The 26,268-nt window shown below is 36.8% G+C and overlaps 1 protein-coding gene across 3 annotated transcripts in view; it reads right to left on the bottom strand.

Moving 5' to 3' along the window:
• Window positions 1–26,268, bottom strand: part of LRRK2 (leucine rich repeat kinase 2) — a 141,309-nt gene that overhangs the window by 92,005 nt on the left and 23,036 nt on the right. For all 3 annotated transcript variants that reach the window (XM_028113159.2, XM_028113160.2, XM_028113162.2), the window contains 7 exons: window positions 22,309–22,438; window positions 19,337–19,461; window positions 12,961–13,073; window positions 6,814–6,958; window positions 6,543–6,682; window positions 3,276–3,404; window positions 3,031–3,201 (listed from right to left, as the gene is read on the bottom strand). In XM_028113159.2, the coding sequence (XP_027968960.1) occupies window positions 3,031–3,201; window positions 3,276–3,404; window positions 6,543–6,682; window positions 6,814–6,958; window positions 12,961–13,073; window positions 19,337–19,461; window positions 22,309–22,438 (953 nt within the window). The remainder of the gene's footprint in view (window positions 1–3,030; window positions 3,202–3,275; window positions 3,405–6,542; window positions 6,683–6,813; window positions 6,959–12,960; window positions 13,074–19,336; window positions 19,462–22,308; window positions 22,439–26,268) is intronic.

Here is a 26,268-nt window from a genome sequence, read left to right as displayed (position 1 = left end):
TCTCTCTCTCTCTCTCTGACAAATAAATAAATAAAATCTTTAAAAAAAAATACCTGGGAAATATATTTGATTTAACTAATAAATTACTAAAATCCTCTTTACGAGTCCACAAGAAATTTAAAACGAGGGATGGGATGAAAAAAAGAGGGATTGAGGGAGGAGGGAGGGGCAGAAGGGCCAGAAAACTCAATCACAAATGCCTTCTCTGTAGCCCAGCAAAATTTACATCTTACTGCCTACCTTATATTAAGAGGATTTATGTTTTATCCTCTCTCCTCTCCCAATACACACCTAGAAATAAACCATCCTGAAATAGGAAACCCCTTGTATATTCTTGACTACTTATCTAGCACTGTGCTGTCCACCTAGAAGTTGCTCAAGCATTTTTATAGTGTATTCTTCTTGAGGGCCCAAAAGATCCAAGCTGACTTTAGGTATACAGTGCCATGAAGACAGAGATAGATAAGAAAGTATATCAGGGGCGCCTGGGTGGCTCAGTCATTAAGCGTCTGCCTTCCGCTCAGGTCACGATCCCGGGGTCCTGGGATCGAGCCCCACATCGGGCTCCCTGATCGAGGGAAGCCTGCTTCTCCCTCTCCCACTCCCCCTGCTTGTGTTCCTGCTTTTGCTGTCTCTGTCAAATAAATAAATAATCTTTTAAAAAAAAGTATATCAGACACAAAAAAGTATGAATGTAATTTCAACTCCATGAGAAGAAAAAATACTGCTCAGAACTACAGTTTCACATTTAAATAATAATGGAGATCATTCAGAATATAATCAAAGATTATCAAAAGTATAATTTACGATCCTTTGCAATCTTCTCTCTCATCTTCAAATTTATAAATAATGCAGCCTACAAATAAAGCCAAATGTTTCACACTAGCCTTTGAGAATGAACAACTCCCCCTCCTTCCCTTACTGCCACCATCCCTAGCATGCATCTGTGGTGTAGACAAGAGAGTAAAGCAGGCACTTGGGAGGCAGATTTTCCATTACCTACCAGGAGAGTGTCCTTAGGCAAGTTACTTAACCTTTTTGTGCCTCAATTCCTTACCTGTAAAATGGAAATAATACTAGAACCCATTCCTAAGGTTGTTGTAAGAGTTAAATTGTATAAAGGACTCAGAGCAGTGCCCAGGGGGTAATGAACACCACAACAGTGTTTATTATTACTTTTATTCAGACTTCATCATAGTGGCTCTTCCCACCATGATATGATGATTTTCATCTTTGGATCTCTCTTTATGCATTTTCATGCCCAGGATCAACCTTCTATATTCTTCTATTGGAATCATGTATATTGCATCATTAAATTCTCTTCAGAAAGCCTAACAAGATTATCTATCTTTGCTCTGAATAGACCTTAATTATACAGCATTGGTATACAAATAGTATTGACTACCTTATTTTGCACTAGTATAAAATAATGTATGTTCAATCTATCCACAAAATTTAATCAATATTTATCATTTTTTGGATGCAAATACTCTCTGGCAACTTAGATAAATTCTTTAAATTTAATGTACCCATAGATGTAAAGATCTGATTTTGTTTAAAAAGATATAAATAAGTGCATCAAGTCCAAAGAATGTGTGAAGAAGAATAAAATAAAAAGCTTGTAGAGAAAGATTTGGATAAATTGAGAGAAGAGTCAGAAGCATTTCCGGTGGGAATGTAAAATTATTGCACTCAAGTGCTTTTAGGTGTTATTTCCCTAACAAAAAATGTGAAGGCGAAGTTTCTTTTCAGTTCTTTGCCATATCCCAGTAACATTAAGCAATGATCTGCAGATCACACGAAAGAGACACAATAAAAGTGTATTACATTATTGAGGGAAATAATTTAATTATCTTTAATAATAGAGAAGCAACTATTTTTAAGGTGGAATTTGCAAATGAAATTTGACTAAATTTAAGTAATATGGTTATATATTTGGTCTTAATGTACAAATTAATTATGCATGAAAATAACTTACAGGTTCAGTTTCTTTTTATGTAGAGTGCTAATGAGTACTAACTTAGTTTACAGTTGACGAATTGAATCCATAGGCAAGTGGAAAATTAAATAAAGTAAGACTTTAAAGTAAATTATTGGAAAATATAGTATCCTGTTGGTTATTTAATAATGTCTATTAAATCACTACATAATTCCTTTGTTAGAAATATTACTATATTTCTAGAAAATACACATGGTGCTACCTGAATGCTATCATAAACTCTAAAATTTATACAACGGCAAACTTGAAAAAACACATAATGCACTTCAATAAATACTGACTAAATGCATACTGTATGTAAAGCCATGAGTTAGCTATTCTAGATGATACACAGATGAACATTGTACATTTCTACTTTCATATAACTCACAAAATATAAAAAGGTGTACATAAATTGTCATGGACTTACAGAAGTAAATATGTTGTATGGAGGTCACGGGGGCAGGGAGAGCTTTATTGGGGAAGGAGAATTTGGGTTAGATTTTGAAGGAAAAGGAGAACAATTAGATAGATGTGTTTGCTCAGTGCATGAGGGAAGAGAGGGAAGGAAGGCAGGCCCACCATGCTACACGATCACTGGGGTGGCCAATGGCAGGGGTGGCAATGTGAACAGCATCCCCAAAGGTGTGCAGTATACTGCCTACACGGCCACACGCAGTAGCCCTGAGGAGAGAATTTTCTGAAAACAGAGAGAAAATGGTTGAAAGATGATCAAAACAAAACCATATGCTGTGTAGAGTGTGCCTGGAGAACAATTTGTAGAGAGATGCATAGTAAGAGACACATTTGAAAAGTTATTTATCAACATACAAGGTAGGTAAACAAGTAAAATGAAGGATTCAACTAGATATACTTCAAGGACCCTACTGCCTCTGAAATTCTGTGAACCTAAACTCCTACCACAAATCACAAGCAATTGTGCAATTAACTGGTAAATTCTGTAGTAAAGAATAATAGGATGTAAGGAAGAGCTGTACAATGGTAGAGTCAAAGAACAGAGGAAATACAAAAGTCAGGCCTTGAATATTTACCTGACAAATTAAAGACGTTGCCTCCTTTGTTCCATTGGCATCCGCTCCCAACAGAAGCAAGCATTCAACCATGATACTGTTATTCTGATCGCATGCTCTCTCTAGCAGCACACTTTTTAACTCATCATCCATAGTTAATTTTGCAAAGCACTTGCAACAAAGGTTTAGAAACTAAAAACAATGGAAATGAGGATTAGAGTTAGCTAAATACATAACAGCTAGCATATAGGTAAAAAACACTGTACCTGTTGATCCTTTTGTTCCATGATACTAGAAGACATCTGATGGAATATCACAGAGTCAAAGGAATGATGCACCAGCAGCTTGGAAAAAGACACTGACAATTCCAGTATTGTCAAGATTGTCTGAAATCCCTGAAAGTGTGACAAAAATAACATAAGCAAGCCTAGGCCAAAAGAATAAATAAATAATATAAAACAGAGAGTTTGTATATGATACTTAACTAAGTAGATGTATTTATTGGGTTTGTACTTAAAAGCTGTAAACCTTGAAATAATCCTATAAACACACCTTGCTCTCTCATTACTAAGAAATATAGCAGGCACATAGGGAATAAAATGCCGGGTAACAAACCATAGTCTAGCAAAGCAGAAAAAACACCTAATGCATTAAAAGTTGGCTTTTAAAGATTCCTGTCTGAAGCCATACTTACAGGATGAAAGCCAGATATTAATTAATATTAGAGTAGCTGAATCAGCAGGGTTACACACTCAAACCAGTTAGTAAAGTGTATTTTTTATTACAAGATTGCAGATTAGTTTCTCTAGATAGCCCAGTATTTCCCCTTTCTTCTGTGCTGTGTGTGTGTGTGTGTGTGTGTGTGTGTGGCTTTCTTCTGAAATTTCAACACCAAGGAGACAAAAGTGAGCTCCTAGATTTCATTCATGTTGAGTATATTTGAGAAAAGCTCTAAAGGCACTCTGAGGTTTACATCCTTATAGCAAATTATTTATAAAGAACTAATCAGTCACACCATTACTTTTTAGAACCACCTCAAGCATATTCCTAAGAGTTGTCTGGGCTCTCCACTCCTGAGATATTCTAAGGAAATAACGAACTTTTGAGTTTACTATTATTTAGCTTCAGTGAGCTCGAAAAGATCAATTGAACTTTAAAATTTTTATTTTGAATATATTAATGACATTGTCTAAATAATACAATTACTATTTTGAGTTTTTAAGATGCTGAATTTCTACAAATATATACTAACAGTTGGTAAGAAAAGTAGTCTTAGTTTGTGCAGGTCTGAGAACATGTGGTCCACCTACCACTAGACTAGAGGTCCCTGCAAATTCAAGTGAATACACCAGCAAAGCAAGTAATGCAAATGTGTAGAAGGCACATAATTCAAAATAAAAACTTAGAAACACTGAACTGGCCAAATAAAATATGTTGGCAGGCCAAATTCAGCCCACTGGTCAACAGTTCACAACCTCTACTATAGAGATCCTAAAATTTATACCTGTATGAATTAATACTGAGTAAACTAAGAGCTCTATACCTGTGCAAATTTATTTCCTTTCTCTAGGATTATTTTTAATCAATTCTGGCTTGGCTTTAATCGTCCTAGGCTAAGGCACATTATAAAATGCAGATTTATAAAACACACTGTTGTTTTTAATATAAGTATGTGTGTGTTCAGCACTTTATAATTAAATTCTTTACATACATTATCCCATTTACTAATAACGTCTGTACAGAGGATAGAGCCTAGACATTTTTACTCTTGGTCAACTGCCATTTATGAAAATACTCGTTGTGTGTGATTTATGAAAGTTCAAACTCCATTACTAAAAAAAAAAAAAAAAAAACACAACCAAAGCAGAAAACTCTTAAAGAGACTACTTGTTTTGCTAACATTAGAAAAAAAAAAAAACTGTCAGCAAAGTAGATATAAGAACCTATATCTAAACCTATATCTAAAGGAATCTACCTCAATATAATAAAAGCCATATATGACAAACCCACAGCTAACATCATAGTCAATGGTGAAAAGCTGAAAGCTCTTCCTCTAAGATCAGGAACAGGAAAGGATGCCCACTTTCACCACTTTTAAAAGACCCAGTCACAGCAATTAGGCAAGAAAAAGAAATAAAAGGCATCCAAGTTGAAAAGGAAGAAGTTAAACTGTCACTATTTGCAGATGATTGATATTATAAGTAGAAAACCCTAAAGACACCACCAAAAAACTATTTGAACTATTAAATGAATTCAGTAAAGTTGCAGGATACAGAATTAATGTACAAAATTGGTTTTATGTCTGTACAACTAATCATGAGCTATCAGGAAGAGTAATTAAGAAATCAATCCCATTTATGATTGTATCAAAAAGATATTCATTGCTGCATTATTTTCAATAGCCAAGATATGGAAACCTCGTAAGTGTCCATTGATAGATGAATGGATAAAGAAGATGTGATACACACACACACACACACACACACACACACACACACAAAACTGGGTATTACTCAATCATTAAAGGAATGAAATCTTGCCATTTGCAACAACACAAATGGTACAAAACCTAGAGGATATTATGCTAAGTGGAACAAATCAAACAGAGAAAGACAAATACCATATGATTTCACTTATATTTGGAATCTGAAAAACAAAACAAATGAACAAAAAAAAATGCAAAACAGAAACAGACTCAAAGATACAAGGAACAAACTGTTGGTTATCAGAGTGGGAAGGGGTTGAGGGGGAGGCAAAATAGGTGAAGGGGATTAAGGGGGACAAACTTCCAGTTATAAAATAAATAAGTCATGGGGATATTATGTAGAGCATAGGGAATAAAGTCAATAATTGTAATAACTTTGTATGATAACAGATGGTAACTAGATTTAAGATGGAGATCATTTTATAATATATAAAAATAACAAATCACCATGTTGTATACCTGGAATTAATAGGATTTTACATGTTAATTATACTTCAATAAAAATAAATAAATACATGATAGGAAAAAAAGATCTGAGCAAATTTATTTCTTAATCTCCTCTAAGCCAATCTTTCATTCCTTATAAGGAACAGTTATTATATATCACATGTGAAATTTTGCTTGATGAAAAATGTTTAAAACATTTCACTTCAAGAAAAAAAATCAAGGAGAAAAATTACTAGAGGTAAGTAGCCCACAATAAAACACTGAGAAAGACAAACTTCGGAATAATTATAACTTCTTTTTATCTAAAATCAAGCAAATAAAGCTCAGCTGGCTGGAATTTCTTTAGCATATTCTCTGCTCTTTCATGAAAAAGACAAATGGCAAATAAACATGCTGATTTTAGAGATTTAATAACGAAACACAGGATCTTTAGCGATTCAATCCAATTCTCTTCACCTTCTATAATTAAAATACTACAAAATGATAAATGGTTTTCAATTAACTAGAATATCCCCATTAATGCAAGGTGGGAATTGTACCAACTGCTCTGAAAGAGAAATCTTCATAAGATCCCAAACTCCCTTCAAGACAATGCACATACGTTAATCTGTACTTCGGCCATATCCTTAAATCGTTGTAAACTGGAAACCAGAATTTTTGCCAGCAGATGCCCAGTTCTTATGCATAAATTCTTCTTTGTAATCAAGCATCCTATAAGACTTAACCCCAGACATTGAATTTCTAAAAAAATACAGGAAAAAAATTATAAAATTGTTTTAAATCTGAAAACTGAAGAAAAAAATTAAAGACATCCACCAACAGCTAAAGGCCTATAAAAATCATCCTAAATCCTAAGTTCAAATTGTACCAACCTTGGTCATCCGGATACATCTGCAGTGTGTGAAGCACTGAATCAATAGCACCTTCCAAGGATAATACTTCTAACGCATCAGGAGAATGTGCTATAGAATAAATTACTTTCAACCCACATTTCTGAATCCCAGGATTTCCAATGAACTAAAATCAAAAGGACAATTAATATTTGCTATTTAAAATGAGTTCTTAATACTTACCTTAGTTAAAGGCAGCAACAAACTAATAAAATATAAACTAGGTAGTCTAAATAAAGATTATTTTCCTTGATTTTTGCCTTGTATTACTAATTAGTTTTTAGTTATTATTAAGGATAAGAGCTACCATTTTAATGCTTACTGAGTGTCTATTCTGTACTAACTACTTTACATGCATTTTCTTTTCACAAGAATCTTAAATCCATACCAGTATCATTCCCGTTATAAAATGAGTTCACTGAGGGTTAAAAGGGTTCAGTATTCCTAAAGTCACACAGATTGTACATTGCTGAGATGAGACCAAACTGGGGATGTTCAATCCCACTGCCTACATACTTAACCAGAAAAATGCAATGCTGAATCTCACCATAGAAGATACTAATTGAGAATTTACTCATTGTTTCATGTGCCAAATCTCATTTATTACCCCCCAAGAGCCTATGTAATAGGTTCACCAAATTTTACAGATGCAGAAACAAGAAGAGCTCAAGTCACACAGCTAATATGTGTCAGGTCTAGGACTTGAATATAAATGTGTCCCTGTAAAAGCTCAGGATCCAAAAAAAAAAAAAAAAAAAAAAGAGTCCAGGGAGTTCATTGCTACCTCTTCCAACTTCTTAATATCAACTCCTCTAGATGATTTGACATTATTTACAGGTATTCTAAGAGAGGACATTTCTCCCCCACCCCACCCCACCCCCCCACAGGCTATCCTACTCATTGATTGAGGAGAAACAGTCAACACACCTTCCAACCATGGACAACCACAATCACACCTTTCCTCTTTCGACATCTGTGCCGTGTAGCTAACTCTTACATGGGATGGTTAGGCTTTTTTATAAAGCTTTTCCACAATGCTTTACAAACTTCTGCCATGATGTGAATGCCCACCTAATAGATTTTTTTCAAAACTTACAATGCTATCCTTCACAGCACTTCTGCTTTCACAGACACTAGCTCCATGGTATCTCTACTCCAAATCTCTGATGGACACCACCATGGGGACACCACGGAGCTGAGAGCTTCAAGTCAGACCTCAAGCTCTGTTGTAGCTTCTTCACTAAAACCATCTACCCTCCAACCTTTTTCACTTCCATACTGTCAACGAACAGACTTTCATTCTTTCCAATCTCATCCTCCAATGCCTCTCAATTGTCCTCATTCAGCATCTTTTTTTTTTTTTTTTGTATAGGGTGTGGAGTTTTTTGTACAGGGTTTTCATTCTGTGCCTTTCTCCTCCACGCCCTAATTGCTCAGCTTGGACATCATTTCATCTATCATTTCAACAGCACACACCTTATCCTCGCCTCCCTTTACACTTTTTCCTGTCTTTATTTTCGTCTTACCAACTCCCTGGGGAGTAACTTGGAGCCAGTTAAATTTAGGTTTAAATTCTGCCTCTTATTCCCACTTTAAAACCTAATAGCTCCATTTTAGTTCTTACTAAAACTGAGTGAAATAACATTTACTCAGAAGTGGTATTTACTCAGAAGGTATTCAAAAAATAAAAGAAATTCAAAGTGGTTCAAAGTGAAGCTAGAGGGATGGCACATGTCTTCTCAGCTTCCTCACCTCCCACTGACCCTAATAAAGCAGGGTCGTTATGAGGATGAAATGAGAGGACTCACTGTCCCTGCAGTAAGCCCTGAGTGATGGCCACACACAGTTCAGGCCTTGGGCTAAACACCCTCCTCAGAGATGAAAAATTTCTAACTGGGAGAGAGAGTGTCCCTTAATTGGTCTTCCCTTCCATCAAGCTACCACTTCTCCTCCATTTCTAAACTCATTAATAGAAACATCTATACCCACTACCTCTATATTCTCACCACCCTTTAATTTCATATAATCAGACTGCTGTCCTAACCACTCAAAGAAAAAAGTCCTTCAACAATTGAACTGCTGTTTTTTCCTCCTTTGATATCCATGACATGATACGGCCCTAATTATTCTCAAACTTTAAAGCCATTCATTTGCCCATCTCCTTTACAATCTCTTCTTTCAATGTCAAACTTTGTCCAGAGTTCTTTTCTTAAAACCCTTCTATTCATGGATGGGACTTTGTACACAAATGCAGTTCATGTCACCGTAACAGCAATAGTAACAACCACAATAATGCTAAAATCTACGTAGCATTTGCTATGTGCCAGACATTCCCTTAAGCATTTATATGTATTAACTCATTTAATCCTTACAACAACTCTATAATGTAGAAACATTAGCCCTATGTTATTGATGAAAAATACTGAGACACAGAAACCCTTAAGCAGATAACTCAAAGCCCAAGTTTAAACTCTCTTAAGCTCTAGCTAAGCTCCCATTACTCTTTGCTCAACACCAGTATCTTAAACTCAGATGTTCAAAGCTAAAAGTTTATTATCGGGTTGCCTGGATGGGTCAGTAGGTTAAGCGTCTGCCTTCAACTCCGGTTCTGATTCCAGGGTCCTGGGATCGAGAGACACATCAGACTCCCTGCTCAGCGGGGAGCTAGCTTCTCCCACTGCGTGTGTGCGCGTTCTCTGTCTCTCTGATTAATAAATAAATAAATAAATAAATAAATAAATAAATAAATAAATAAAAATCTTTTTAAAAATAAATAAAAATAAAAGTTCATTATCTTCTTAAAAAAGAAAAAGTTAGATTGTAGGTTTTCTTTTCTGAACTTTCGGTTTGATTAATAGTACCACCACATCTACTTCCTAGGCAGGGCCAGCTTCATGGGTGTGCACCTGTGCACTCTCATAGGTCTCTGTGCTTAGAAGGGCCCCACAGTTGGTAAAATGCTCTGCTGCCACTGTCTTGAAATTCTTAATAATTTTTAAACAAGGAGTCCTTCATTTTCATTTTTCTTTGGACCCCACAAATCATGTAGCCAGTCCTAACCTCAAAATGTGATCATAGGCTTGGGGCGCCTGGGAGGCACAGTCAGTTGAGGATCTGACTCTTGGTTTCAGCTTGGGTTGCAGTCTCACGGTGGTGAGATTGAGCCTCACGTCAGGCTCCACACTTAGAACAGAGTCTGCTTGGGTTTCAGCCTCTGCCCCATCCTCTCCCTCTCAAATAAATAAATAAATAAATCTTTTTAAAAAATGCATCATAGGCTTATTTTATGCTAAAAATTAAACTGATATTTACAAAGCATATATCTCTGTCCTTAATACCATCCCTCCAACAAGTTTCTATTCAACTACTGGTTCTGCTACCTTAAACTCCTCTAATCCTGAACTATTTCAGGTGCAGCTGGATGATGACTAATGACTTGCAACAGGAAACCTGTGATTTGTCAATGCAAAAAGAGAATGACAGTATCACATTATTATATATGATGGAGCTCAAATAAATTGATAATTTAAAATAGTGGTATATGATTTTTGACAGTTTCATAAATTTGAATATATATCTATACATGTTACATGTACATATTTATGATATATGCAAGCTTATGATGGATTTTTCTTTCATCAAATGTTCTATCTTGAAAATAGTGATTTAATGTACTGCTGTTCAGAAGGAAATTAAATTCAATTTACTAGTTTATACTTAGCAATGTTACCCAAATGAAGTTTTTGGAAGTGCCAATGGAAGGACACCTACAGACATTAATTGGAAACATCTTATTGCCTATGTCCCACAGATTTCCAAGTTTTTTTCAGAGAATAAATAATTAAAATGGCTTCTTCAGTGAGCTAGCTAGTCAGTTCGGGGGGGGGGGGGGGAATGACCACACCAGCCTCTTTCCTAGCTACCAGCTAAGTCAACTGCAATTCAAAAAAAACTTGCCAGGGGAAAAAAAAAAAAGAAAGGTTGAATGTAGAGCTACAGAGAAGACACCACAGTCCAGGACTAACACTAGGTTACATTCTAATAAAATATCTGAACTTCAGGAAAAAGAAGGCTTTGGGACTTTAAATATCACTCATTTAAAAGTGAGGAAAAAAATCAAGCTGGTTTTGGATTTTTCCACTAAAGCATTCAGTACTAAAAGACAGTGAAATGCCTACAAAGTTTTTAAAGATGATAAAACCCCAATATTTTGCAAACAACCAAATTGTTTTTTCAAGAGTCCAACTATAAAAACAACAACAGATTTGAACTTCAGCCTGAATGTTACTGGAATTTCATATATATCCAAACATTAATTCACTTCAATAAATACTTCCATAGTCTTTGCATTGTAATCTTAGTTGAATCTCAAATTCTACCTTATTGGGAATTCTGTTTTCCAAGAATAGACTTATTTTTAAAGGGAATTCATTTCACTTGTTTGCAGTATTTGGACCTAAAATCTCTGATGCTTTGTAACATTTATTCAGAGTGAGACATGCAATGACAGAATTTTAGAGCTAAAGAAATACATACATTCCTCTTTTAGAGCATTTTTTTTTTCAAAAGTAGTGAAGGATTAGGAGAACTACACAGGGGAGATTTTAAAAAATAAAACAGTCACTTCTGTTTCCCCCTGACCTTAACCCCTGCCTCCAAATGACAGTCACTGTTTAGTGAGATGCTGTGTCATTACTCAGTTGTTGAAATGGGGTGGCGGGGGGGGGGCGGGGAGGAAGTGGCAGGTTTCTCAACCACTTCAGGGATTAATTAGCAAAAAGAAAGTAAGACCTGAGAGCTGAGTGATTTCTCGGCATCATGGTATTTACAGGTAAAGCTGGGTCTCTTGACTCCTGACTCCTTCCACTCTATCACACTCGTATTCAATAACTTCAGAAAAGATGGGCTAACCAGAATTGCAGTTATCTTTAAGGCTGTTTTGGTACCTCTTGCGGCTCACCAACACACACCATGAATAAAATTAACTGCTCCCTCCTTTTCAGTCCTAGAACACTGTCCATAAAGCTAGTATAGCTCATAAGTGCTAATGCAGAATGAGTGGTTTATGCATAGCTATTATTCCCCTACCCCAAATGAGATGCGAGATAGAACAAAACATGTTCATTTTTGTTTTCCCAATCCCTAACACAGCTCCTTCCACCTACTGATTTTCATCAAATATTTCTGGGATTGAATTCAACCCATTATATTGCTATACTCAAAAATCATATTAAGGTTTCAGTACAAATGACTCAAATATATCATAGACAATTACATTATAAAGTTCAGTTTAAACTGAATTTTTAAAGGAGATCTCTCTGCAGGCTATTCTAACTAATTTATGACATTTTTCAAAGTATACTAAATCATAAGGAATCATTTCCATTAATTACCTTGACTGCTCTCTTCCTTTCACGAAAACATTAATCATTCTTTACATCTTTACTCTTACATCTTTCATAAAGACAAATTCATCTTACATTAAACTTTCAAACCATCTTAATTCCATTAATACCTTTTGCATTCCACAATATAAATGTAATTCCCCTCTTTTTTCATACTTAGTATGACTGTTGATTATAGTCATTATATTATTGCAAATGTACACAGATATGTAAATAACGAAAAATGGGAAGAAACCATGCACGCTGAACCGTTTCAGAGGTTATCTCTGAGGACAGCAATGAAAGTAAGCCCATGTAATCAAAGAAGACTTTAACATCGTGCCCTGTATGTCTTCATGGACTGAACCTTTCAGACCAGAAAAGAAAGACAAGGAGCCAAAAGAAAGAAAACAGAAGCCATAGTTCCTGACATCATTCATAAGGCTTAGCTGAACATCTAGCTCTTTAGCTCTCTTTCTGATTGTGTAGACTGGAGTGGATTTATGTTACTAGCCATCTAAAGAACCCGTCCAAGTCTGTAGTCAAGAGTACGCTTCCCTTAGCTGGAATGATACGTCTCTTTACCCCCTACACCCCTATTGGCATCTTATGTCTCCACCCACGTAACTTCCTACTGTCATAGTAAACAGAAGATGGAAAACTTAAGTAAAAACAGCCCTTCCATTTCCCCAAATTTCATATTCTAGTAAATGATATAAAGGCAGAAAACCTTCATTGTACATACCCTGTTCAAAGCTGCTAGGACCAGTTTATGAATATCATTCTTGAAACACTGTTTTTTAACCATATTTAGCTTATGTTGATATTCAGTATCTTCCCTGGATTCTTCTGGCATGCCTAAATAAATAAATAATAAATAAATTCTCATAAAGATTTAAGCTGAGCAGATTGTCACTTTGTAGAAATGATCATAATTAACCTAACAATACATACACATGTTGTACTTTTTTCTAATGCATAGTTCCTTATCAAAGAAACAACCCTATCTTTAAGGAATTTATAAAAACAGTTTACCATTGAATATAAAATAAATACAGCGAGTGTGGACGTTTACTGAATTTAAGGATAATTGGGCGATGGGTATTAAGGAAGGCACTTGATATAATGAACACTGGGTGTTATTTGCAACTGATGAATCACCAAATTCTATCTCTGAAGCTAATAAAAAAATCTTTAATTAAATAAAAAAAAGAGAAAAATAAATAAATAAATAAATAAATAAATAAATAAAGTAGCACGAAGTTACTCCGTGGAGAAATTTTCTGTAGCAAACAACATCTTTTTTGTTCAAATACGCTGTACTCATACAGAAGTTAAAAGTTTTTTATGCAATAATAGACAACTTGAGAAAAGCTCAGTAATTTGGATTACAACAGAAAAAGGTCAGATATGAAATGCAGACAGAAAAGAACAGCTGGATCAACAGTGAAAAGAAAAAAAGATTTTAGTTTCAGCATTATGATGGTAAAGAGTATGTAGTTTTGTTAAAAGTGCTCTAAGGCTGTCTATTTGTATAAAGTTATTTAAAGGAAACATATTCCTCATTAAGCTACCCGGTAACAAAACTATCCTAAAACCTGGAAAAACAAGAAGTCAAAAAATATTGGTTATAGAATAGAATATATAAAACAATTATTATGAATGAATGAGGTCTCCAAAACCTGTGACATAGAAATAATGATTAATAAACAATTATTTATCATCTTTCACTTCAAACATTTGTATTAACATGAACTATAAACTGGCTGCGTATATAGCTTTTCATCTACCCAACAAAAAAAAAACTTGAAGGCTACCTATATCCCAGAGGTGTTGCTACAGGTTGGGAATTCCACAATGAATAACAAAGGCTGGATGGATCACCACCCTCCCGGAGCTTTCAGGCCTCATTTTTTTTCCTTCTTTAAATTTGTTATTGTTATGTTAATCACCATACATTATATTATTAGTTTTTGATGTAGTGTTCCATGATTCATTGATTGCGCATAACACCCAGTGCTCCACGCAGAACGTGCCCTCTTTAATACTCATCACCAGGCTAACCCACCCCCCACCCGCCTCCCCTCTCGAACCCTCAGTTTGTTTTTCAGGGTCCATCGTCTCTCATGGTTCCTCTCCCCCTCCGATTTACTCCCCTTCATTCTTCCCCTCCTGATATCTTCTTCTTTTTTTTTCTTAACATATATTGCATTATTTGTTTCAGAGGTACAGATCTGTGATTCATCAGTCTTGCACAATTCACAGCGCTCACCATAGCACATACCCTCCCCAGTGTCTATCACCCAGCCACCCCCTCCCTCCCACCCCCTACCACTCTATCAACCCTCAGTTTGTTTCCTGAGATTAAGAATTCCTCATATCAGTCATATGATACGTCTTTCTCTGATTGACTTATTTCACTCAGCATAACACCCTCCAGTTCCATCCACGTCATTGCAAATGGCAAGCTCTCATTCCTTTTGATGGCTGCATAATATTCCATTGTGTATATATACCACCTCTTCTTTATCCATTCATCTGTTGATGGACATCTTGGCTTTTTCCACAGTTTGGCTATTGTGGACATTGCTGCTCTAAACATTGGGGTGCACGTACCCCTTCGGATCCCTACATTTGTATCTTTGGGGTAAAAACTCAATAGTGCAATTGCTAGATCATATGGTAGCTCTATTTTCAACTGTTTGAGGAACCTCCATCCTGTTTTCCAGAGTGGCTGCCCCAGCCTGCATTCCCACCAACAGTGTAGGAGGGTTCCCCTTTCTCTGCATCCCTGCCAACATCTGTCGTTTCCTGACTTGTTAATTTTAGCCATTCTGACTGATGTGAAGTGGTATCTCATTGAGGTTTTGATTTGGATTTCCCTGATGCCGAGCAATGTTGAGCACTTTTTCATGTGTCTGTTGGCCATTTGGATGTCTTCTTTGGAAAAATGTCTGTTCATGTCTTCCACCCATTTCTTGATTGGATTATTTGTTCTTTGGGTGTTGAGTTTGATAAGTTCTTTAGAGATTTTGGATACTAGCCCTTTATCTGATATGTCATTTGCAAATATTTTCTCCCATTCTGTTGGTTGTCTTTTGGTTTTGTGGACTGTTTCTTTTGCTGTGCAAAAGCTTTTTATCTTGATGAAATCCCAATAGTTCATTTTTGCCTTTGCTTCCCTTGCCTTTGGCGATGTTTCTAGGAAGAAGTTGCTGTGGCTGAGGTCGAAGAGGTTGCTGCCTGTGTTCTCCTTTAGGATTTTGATGGAGTCCTGTCTCACATTTAGGTCTTTCAACCGTCTGGAGTCTATTTTTGTGTGTGGGGTAAGGAAATGGTCCAGTTTAATTCTTCTGCATGTGGCTGTCCAATTTTCCCAACACCATTTGTTGAAGAGACTGTCTTTTTTCCATTGGACATTCTTTCCTGCTTTGTCAAAGATGAGTTGACCATAGAGTTGAGGGTCCATTTCTGGGCTCTCTATTCTGTTCCACTGATCTATGTGTCTATTACAAAGCTGTCAGTCTTTGATTTAAAATGTATTCAAACTGGCTCAGACATTCACTACAGCTCTATGACCTTGGGCAAGTCACCTAAATTCTCTGTGTCTTATTTTCAGTCACCAAGCCCATGTTAATTTCTGAAACTGCCCATTGCATCCCAAGCAGACATAACCACTAAGAGCAGGCCTGCTGAGTAGTGAAAACTTCAGCACATGTAATGAGTCTCAATAAACATCCTTCTTACATTAAGACCAAATGAACATTACCATAAATTTCATCTCTGGTCTTTATTATATCACTTGACTTTCTACTGTCCATAGTAGATATAACTTCCTTTCCATGTAACAGTCCTTTAAAATGTATCTACTGCCAACTTTTTGAGGGCAGGATCCATAGCCTAATCATCTCCAGATCACCAAGAGTTTCAAGCATAGTGCTTTAGATATAACAGTTGTTCAATATATGTTTGTTGCACAAATGTATATTTAAAGTGCCTACTCTGAAGTCAGGCTGCATAGTTTGAAAATCTGGCTCCATTATATAAGTTGTGACCTTAAAATCTCTACATCTCAATGTCTCAGTTTTATCATCTGTAAAATGACACACACACACAAAGCAATATCTGCCTTATGGGTTGCTGTGAGAATTTTAAAAAGTTTATATACATAAAGCACTCTGAATAATGCCTGACACATTTTAATTCCTCCAAGTTGTTTAGTTTTATTGTTATTAACTACAAATGAATGGGCTGTATTACAATTTTCATATCATCCTAAGTCATCTCCAGATTAAACAAATTCAGTTTCTCTGATTGATCTTCTGGATGTGGTTTTATACTCACAATCAACTTCCTCTATACACTTCCCAATTTGCACAAGCCCCTTCTTAAACAATTTTACATTATTTCCTCCAGAACTGATAAAAGTAAAGAAAAACACAATGAAATGATATTTTATTAAAATAACTGTGCCTTTATTATTATTTTATCAAAGCCACAGAGTCAATCACTCCAGTAACTTATTGTTATAAAAAAGAGAAGAAATTGAAAAGTACTAGATTGAAAGAAACTTAAGAGACATACCATATGTGATATGTGACCCTGAATTGGATACTGAATTATATAACTTTGTTATAATATGCACCTTTGTTACAATTAAGAATATCTGAATATGATCTAGTTAATACATGAATTTAGATATTATAAGCACCTACCTCAACACGTTCAAACCAGAATCATAATCAGCCTCAAAACTACTGGGGTACTGATACTACAGTTACTCATTGATATACAGAATGGTAAGAGATAGTAAGGCACAGTATGGTGCAATATAGGATAGCATGGTGTGGTATGGTAATACAGTATGGTAGAATAGAATAAAGTAGATGGTTAACAATAAAGAAATGTATTTACATACTGATATGTTTATAAATGTGTCAATTAATAAGTGTTTCCACACAAGAAAAATAATCCTAAAGTTATAAAGTTGTTTTCAAGGGTACTCATTTAATACATCTAAGCATCATTATAAAAAACATCATTTATCATTTAAATGCATCATTTCAAATATCTAAAGATTATTGACTATCAATATTGCTTCAGGGTCAATCTAAGAACAACAGAGGAAAAGAAATATTATATTCAAAATTTGCTTTTGAATTGAGAGAGTATTAATTTATTAATTAACAGATTTGGTTCTGAATGTTTTCTGCTTATCTTAAAAACTCAAATCCACCCTCAAAAGATTAAGGCTGACACCTTAAAGGATAATCAAAATGGTTCCATTTTGTTTTGTCTTTTACAATCTACAAAGTTAAAAAAAAAAGTTGTAATAATATTTTCAAGGAAAATTATGTCTGTTAACTTATACCTTAAAAGGTGCCTGCCTGACAACTCTGAATAGCACATCATGATTCAATTCAAAATATATTAATCGAGGAGCTATTTTAGTTCAACCTACCAGGGGATTTTAAAAAAAACAAAAAGATGACTGAAGAAAGCCCTCTCCTTGAAAAAAAAAATGTATATTCCTGTACTGAGTATACTTCTCAGAAACATAAAATACCAATATGATGACAGACAGTGGTAGATTTAGGAAAATTTCATTTAAAAAGGACACACACGGGCACCTGGGTGGCTCAGTTGGTTAAGCGACTGCCTTCAGCTCAGGTCATGATCCCGGAGTCCCGGGATTGAGTCCCGCATCGGGCTCCCTGCTCAGCGGGGAGTCTGCTTCTCCCTCTGACCCTCCCCCCTCTCATGTGTGCTCTCTCTCTCTCAAGTAAATAAATAAAATCTTTAAAAAAAAAAAAGGCACACACACACACAAATTGGGCTTTAAAAGAATTAGGAATTTTACCAAACAACAAGTAATTCCATCCCTGATATTCAGTCGTCAGAAAGTCCTGTCAAATCTATCTCCTCCCCATCTCTCAGATCCACCCTCCCCTCTGGTTCCATTGCTGGGTGCCCACCATGTCTCATCTGACTATCATGGCCGCCAACACAATCTCCCTGGAGGAAGCTTTTGCCCTGACAGTCATCCTCCACAGCACAGTGTTATTGTTATAAATGGGAGATTTGGTCATGACACTAGAGTTTTTATAAACACCTTTAATGAATTTGAACTGACTTCTGTTATAAAAGCACACACTGCTCAGTGTTGTGCTCAAGTGCTTGACTTCATGCCTCTGCCAGCCGTTCCACGTTCATCCTCAGACACCGATCTCCTCACCTGCCACGCTTCCCTCACCCCAGACCACGGGCACACTCTCTTTCTGCCTGTCATATCCTGCCCAGCCTTTCTACCAGCTCAGTTTCATACACCCTTCAATTTCAAATATCTCAGTCGTGACCTACTCCTTTGAATAAATTACTTGTGTCTTCACCAATATCCTCAGAGCCTTTTATGTAAACCTATGGTTGTAACAGCTCCTCTCACACTGTCTGGTCATTATTCATTTGCATATCTGTCTACCTCGAAGCTCCTGTAATAGTACAGGAATGCCTTTCCCATGCATTTGTCATTACTGTGCAGCCCTCACAATGTTTAGAACATAAGAGGCACTTAATATATGTTGAATGAATGGAGGAGCAGGTGTTTTAAATGGGATTTGGAGGACAAACAAGGTCACAAGAGAGGTCAAGTAGGAGCTAAAGGCGAAAGGATAGATGCTGTTGAGGTTAATGAGTAAAAGCCATGAGGTTCTATTTGAGAAAGATTAATTCAACCACAGAATAAAAGAAGGCCTGAAAAGAGCAAAAGAGAAAGTGTGAATACTAGTTAGCTATTTTTATAGTTCAGACACGAAACAAAACAACTTGGAAGGCAACAGAAATTGAAAAGAATTATCAGAGTGGACACTCTCCTTGGAGGCAAAGCTCCATACTTTATACTGCAGTGATTTCTTGTGTAAATAAGTTATTGAATTTTCCTATAAGTGAATCTGACTCTTCCACACATCTTTTTCCTCTCTTTTTATATTTGGATTAGTGGGAAGATTTGCAGTTGGATGGGAGAAACTCGTCCTTTAATTTTTGCCTAGAAAGTTGATATTTCACAAAAAGTCAGAAAATCCATTAAAATTGCCATCCCTCCCCATATCTATTATGTCACTTACCTGGAACCATAAAATGTAAAACAGCTCTTAGTGCCTCTAGCTGCACTGATAAGGATGCCTCGTGACTTTTCATAACTGTTATTATTTTGGGGGCCACTGCTGCCATCGTATCCAGGGTCGTGTTGCTGGAGACAGAACATCGAAATGCTTATTAAAAGTACAACCTGATTCCACTGTACAAACACCAAGTTGAAACAAGTACAGGAAAACAGAACCATTCTATTTTATCAGGAAAAAAGGCTGTATGAAAATGCATTTGCATTCAGTCATATGAGCATACATATTTTAATTATTTAATTAAACTCTGGCCTCAAGAAGTAGAATTCATAGCAATCTGGGAATTCTTTTATTTAGTTTCACGAAACACAACTTCCTTCCGACCCACACATGGGTCACTGGCAAAAACCCTAAGAAGTAGGTGTTATTATCGGAAAAGTAGGCATTTTCCAGATGAAGAGTTTAGGCTGACGGAGGTTACATAGCAAGGTCCTATCACTAGAAGGTGACAGAGCCAGGACTGGCACGCCAACTTGTCTGAGCCCTGAGGTCAGGGCGCTTTACAGGATACCAACCTGCCTCTTCCAAATTAACACCACTGGACTTCCTATTTGGTATTTTTAATCAGTTTAATTTGCATTAAAGTCAGTTTCTCTAAGGTGTTATAGCTATTCTTCCTTTGCCATATGAAGAAAGGCCACTTGACTAGATTTCGAGGTACGCCTGGCTTCAGGTAACAGTGCCCTGTTAACTGAAACCTGTGCCTATCCGAACCTTGTCCTCTCTCTATTCCACAGAAATAGTGTCACTGTTTGGGTTGCTTCATTCTGCTGTTATAATTATGCCCATTTTTGTGCACAAACTTGAGCACAGGGGCTGGAATTTGAGGGGAAGAGTGCTAGTTTGAGCCCTTGGCAATGTGAGGTGAAGGCGTGTTGACTTGGCATTGAGCCGGTGGTGCGCCGTGCGTGCTGACTCCGGCAGGAGAGCAGCTGGACTGTGAATTTGGGACCCACAGGCTGATGGCATCATGTGTGACAGGGACGTGGCTGGTTTTGCTTTTAATTTTTGTTTTTCTGGGAAACTCGACCTCTCTTTCTAGTCTAAATATTTGGGTAAAAGGAGTGTGCTAGGCTGAGAACATCTCCAAGAAGCACATCAAAGAACATACACAGCATGATTCTGGTTAGTTAAAAAACAAACCCAGGAAGAATAAAACAAGATGAAATCAGAGAGGGAGACAAACCATAAGAGCCTCTTAAGTCTAGGGAACAAACTGAGGGTTGATGGAGAGGAGGTAGGTGGAGGGGATGGGGTAGCTGGGTGATGGGCATGAAGGAGGGCACGTGATGGAATGAGCACTGGGTGTTCTATGCAACTGATGAACCACTGAACTCTAGCTCTGAAACTAATGATAACACTGTATGTTAATTAATTGAATTTAAGTTAAAAAAAGGAAATCCCCCCCAAAAAAACCTTGTCCTTGCTTCACATGGTTCTGTGGCCCCTGTAATACAACCCCTCTCATCAACCTGTAGGTCCCAGGTTAAACACATGCCCTCCTTGTATCTTCCCTTGTTTGTCATTCCACCTCATTCACTCCCCTCTAACCGCTGTGCCCCTCACACATCCCCGCTGTTATGTTCTCACCCAGTATCGCGAACTTTCTGTGTATCAGTCTCTGCCACCGGACAATGAGTTCTTTAGTCACTGGCACGGGGTCCTCGTTAACTTGGAATCCCCAGGACTAAAACTTTACATATTTTACATATGAAGAAACAGCCAGGAGCACAGATTGCACACAATCTACAGCGTCTTAAACTGTAGATTATTCCACCTTGTTTTTGTCTCACTCATAAAGGTTCACACACTCCCAGGACCATGAAAATTGCCATTGGAGATAAACTTTGCACTCAAACATTCAAGGACAACATTTAAATAAAAGAAACATGACTCAAAGATATGATATATATTAACATAAATAGATTAGCTGGACCGATGTTAAAAACAATATAACCCTATTCCTTAAAAGACTACAGATGTGCTACATAGTTGACCATGCCATATGCATTTCATTTATTCATATTTAATAACAGTATTAATGATAATAGTTGTGATTTACTGAGTGCTTAAAATGTATAGGCATTATCCTAACTTTGTAAAAATCAACTGATTTAATACTTACATTATAAACTTACAACTTATGAGGTTATCACTATTATCCCTCTTTACCAATGAGTAACCTGATGTTTAAAGATCAAATAGTTGGCTCAAATTAGTTGGAAAGCCAGGACACAAAATAACTTTTTACTGCAACATTTGTGCCACTTATTTTTTCTTTTGAAAATTTTGAATTTACTTAGACTACGCCAAAGTTACTTCACATTCTCAGGCCTAACAAAATGCAAAAAGGTACCGAGCCTACCCTGCAGCGAGCACCTTCTGTATGTAATTCAGTTTTGGTCTTTTAAACAGGTTTGTTTTTGTTTAAGCCAGTAGTTCTGCCCTCCCCACACTCACCCCTCCACTCCCCACCCTACCCTGTCATCCACCCCCACAGCAGAAAGAGAAGACAAAGTTAATTCAAATGAAAGAATAATAATAAATATTAGTTGTGAAAAAAGCAACAATTAGAAGCCACACGCTGATTTTATCTCATATACCTTTCACACATAATAATTCGAAAAACTGTTTAAGGTTACATGCTGTATAACTGCCATTTTTCAAAACGTAGTCCATACCAAGCACAGAGTACAAAAGCCAACCTTCAACATGTTTCTATGATCTCAATTATCCCTTTCAATAGTTGGATAAAATAAGTCTGTGGTATCAGTGAGATGAGATTATATTCCACAATGTTTCAATCTGCATCTGTCTTATGCTTTTCTTCTAATTCTTAGAAATATGTTTGAAATATTGATATTCTACCAGTCCCAAGAGTATATATTTGGCATAAGTCCATGAATCTATATTACCTTCCTTCAAAGAGATGATTTAGCATTTTACAGCCACTTTCAGCAACTTCAGGAGAATGTATATGCCTCTGCATTAACTCCAATACATTCAGGTATATTCCTTTTGACAACAGGATTTTTCTGAAATTAACTATAAAAATTTGTTAATGTTACTCATAGAAATGAAAGAACATTTTCATAATTTCGCAGTAAGACACAGAATGTTAAGATAATCCAAATTCATAGAAAAGTATATACAAGTACTTATGGAAGTTATATTTCAATGCAACTTAAAGATCATTAATGTTTATTTCTTTAAAACATACACCATTTCAAGGTTTTCACATTTATTAACCATTTAGGTTGAGGTTTTGATTTTTAAGGTTTTACTCATAGAGTGAGTTGACTGGTACTAATATAATCCCATCCTTGTGAAAGAAGTGTTTCTACAGAAAAATGTTTTAAAATAATGCTCTCCAAGATAAGAACAAAAGTTACATTTCATTCTAATATTTATAACAGCTTCACAGAATAACTGCACTTATATAGAGCTAAGACTTGCTAGGCATGCTAGACACTAGTGAGCTGTGAATCAGTTACAGGTGCATGTAGATACTGACCACCTCTCAGCTCTTGGGAAGCAGGGGCAGTGGGGTGGGACAAGGCCTGGGACCATGCTGGGCTGCCTTCAGCCTTGAGCTACCTTCTCCATTTATCCCAGTGGACTGTACAAACATTATTCTTTCTATGTATGCCATCATGTGCAAAGGGATAGAAAGCACTTATAGAGAGAATAATTACATAATTTCACAATGTAATGCCAAAGCTTAATAAATACAGATATGGGGGTGCCTGGGTGGCTCAGTCAGTTAAGCATCTGCCTTCAGCTCAGGCTCAGGTCATGAACCCAGGGTCCTGGGATTGGGCCCCATGTTGAGCTCCCTGCTCAGCAGGGAGTCTACTTCTCCCTCTCCTTCTCCCTCTACCCCTCCACCTGCTTGTGCTCTCTCTCTCTGTCCCTCTCTCTCTCTCTCAAATAAATAATTTCTTTTCTTAAAAAAAAAGAAATAGATTTTCTTTACAACTGACTTCACACTCTATGTGAGAAAGTAACTATATCCCAACAATGATTACAGAATAATTTTTTTCTTTGTAATAGGCTTCTTTCGCTAAACGCAAATTCATTATCTTGAAGTTTCCATATAAACATCAATTGTCTTGAAGACTCTATATAAGTATCAATTCCAACATTACACACTGTAATTCAACACTCTGAAAGTGGCAGGAAATGAAACTGAGAAAGTATTGACTTAAGTACACAGACGGTCCCAACTTTGGATGGGTCAACTTATGATTTTTCAGCCTTGTGATGGTGTGAAAGTGATACACATACAGTAGAAACCATACTTCAAATTTTGAATTTTCATCTCTTCCTGGACTAACGATATGTGGTATGATACTCTTTCTTGATATTGGGCAGTGGCAGTGAGCCACAAAATTACAAGTGAATAAACAATACATTTAACACTCTACTTCCTCATTCTGTTTTTCACTTTCAGTACACTATTCAATAAATTACATGAGACAGTCAACACTTTAGTATAAAATAGACTTTGTGTTAGATGATTTTGCCCAATTGTAAGCTAATGTAAGTCTTCTGAGCACACTTCAGTTCAGCTAGGCTAAATTATGATGTTCAGTAGTTTAGGTGTATTAAATGCATTTTCAACTTTCAACATTTTCAACCTACAATGGGTTTATCGGACATAACTCCATCCTAAGTCTAGAAAGAGCTATATTTCATGTGTGATTTTTTTATTAATTTATTTGGGTGGGGGGATGTTCGGAGGGAGAAGCAGACTCCCTGATGAGCAGGGAGCCCGATGTGGAACTCAATCCCGGGACTCCAGGATCATGACCTGAGCCGGAGGCAGTCGCTTAACCAACTGAGCCACGCACGTGCCCCCAGAAGAGCTGTATTTTGAAAATGAGTTATCAACCTCAAATTGGGAAAGGAAGAAATGATAAAAAATAGGGAAAACTCAGAAATAAGTGGAATTGATGTACACATTCTAAAATACTGCCAAAACCTGAAAAACGCATACCTTTCAAAGACACCCAGGATATCACACATTAAAATATAATAAGTTGGTTATTTTGCTTGGTTATGTCAGAAGTTTTAAGAACCCCTCCTAAAGTGGCTGAATTAAAACCTAGGGAATACTCTAAAAAGATAGAAGTCCCTCTAGACCAGCAGTTCTCAAACTGCAGAGCACCAGTGCCAGCCGGAGGGCCTATTGAAAAAGAGATTGCTGGGTCCCAAACCCAGAGTTTGTGATTCAGCAGGTCTGAATGGGGCCCTAGAATTTACATTTTTAACAAGTTCCCTGGAGATGTTACTGTTCCAGGGACCACAGATTAAGAACCACTGTCCTGGATATTAACCTAACTTTTGACTTAAAAATTAAACTTAAAAATTGAGATTAGAAATTTCATCAAACACCGGACCTAGAAGAAATTACATCATGGAGTCACTTCAGAGTTTTATAGAACATTTTAGACATCTTATCTCATTTACAGTATATCTACACAATACCCCTGACCACTTCCACTCCATTTTAGCAATCAATTACCTGCTTTAAAGAGCCAATAATAATATGCAACTATGCAACTTCCTTCAGCTCGTCAGTCAATATTCACCTTCTTTCCTGGTTGCTTTGTCACCATTTTATCTCCTCTGACCCCTAACACATATCCTTTTTCTTTGCTTCATTTTTTTTTCATAGCTACCTCACATATCATATATTTTATTTAGCCTTATTATCTTTTTACTATCTTACTGTCTTTCCATCACTAGAGTTCAAGCTCCCTGAACCTGGGAGTATTCTATTTAACTGATATATCCCAAGCGCCTAGATCATTGTCTGGCAGCAGCTCAATAAACATTAACTGAATTAACTAATTGATTAAGTGAGGAAAACGTCACATAGGATGTTCAAGCTTTGGCCTGGGGAACACCATGGCAGAAAACCAGTTCTCTGCCTGCCAGTCCAGTCATTTTTCTAGAAAACCACATCCAGCCCTGCATACCCAATGTTTCCAAGTGTCTTTCAATGAGAAGTAGCCTACAGAGGTTGGTGACCGAGCTGCTGAGTTCTTAATATTCTCCTGTGGCAGAACTCCAAGAACAGTACAAGGGACCTGAGTACAGTTTAGCCAGCAGGTGGCCAAGAACAAAGAGGTAAGGAACCAGCAAGAGCAGGGCAGTGATTTTGAACAGAGAAATGAAGGTTGACTCCAAATGTAACTAATCCTCAAACACTAGTTATTTTGTTGGCATATCAAACATTTCCACTGGGTGAAAAACTACAGCACCAACACAGTATGTGTACATGGTCAAGGTTGCTCTCCTCTCCTAAATGTGCCACACAAAAGCAACCAAGTCTGGTCCTCATTTTCAGGAAGGAGATCCTACCCAGGCCTCAGCACAGTAGAAGATGGGAGATTTAAGGACAGCGATTCCCTTTTCTACCACTCCAATTCTGACTCATCCTCCCAGAGGACAACCCCTGTCTGTCTGTAAGGGCTCTTGCCCACACAAGTGTTTTATTAAAGTGCTATCTGAGAGGTAGAGTGAGAAAGGAGGAAAAGGAAGAAGAAATTATTTTCCTCTTGATTTGACTTAAATAACAGCATTGAGAAACATGCCTGGAGTGGTTTCTTGATTCCTTTCACTCTATGCAGGTTCTCTACTAACAGGTGGTGCTAGCATTGGTCTTTGTTTCCAGCTTTGTGTGTTTTTCTCTCTTTTGCTCCCTCCAAAAATATCCTGCAAGAGCTGCCAAGTCCCACTGCCTTTCTGATGAGTTTTCTCCCAAGATTTTCTGGCAGTATTTCCTGTTCATGGGGGCCTGAAATCTGAACAGCTAGAGCCTCAATTTTAAAACTCAGAGCCTTTCCAAGATATAATAGCCATTTTTG

Source organism: Eumetopias jubatus, unplaced genomic scaffold, assembly GCF_037043125.1.
Source record: "Eumetopias jubatus isolate StellerSeaLion01/CBP00866 unplaced genomic scaffold, mEumJub1_p1.0 scaffold_8, whole genome shotgun sequence".
Classification (NCBI taxonomy): Eukaryota; Metazoa; Chordata; class Mammalia; order Carnivora; family Otariidae; genus Eumetopias; species Eumetopias jubatus.
Note: the sequence above shows the minus strand (reverse complement) of the source record. Positions and strands in the feature narration are given on the sequence as shown.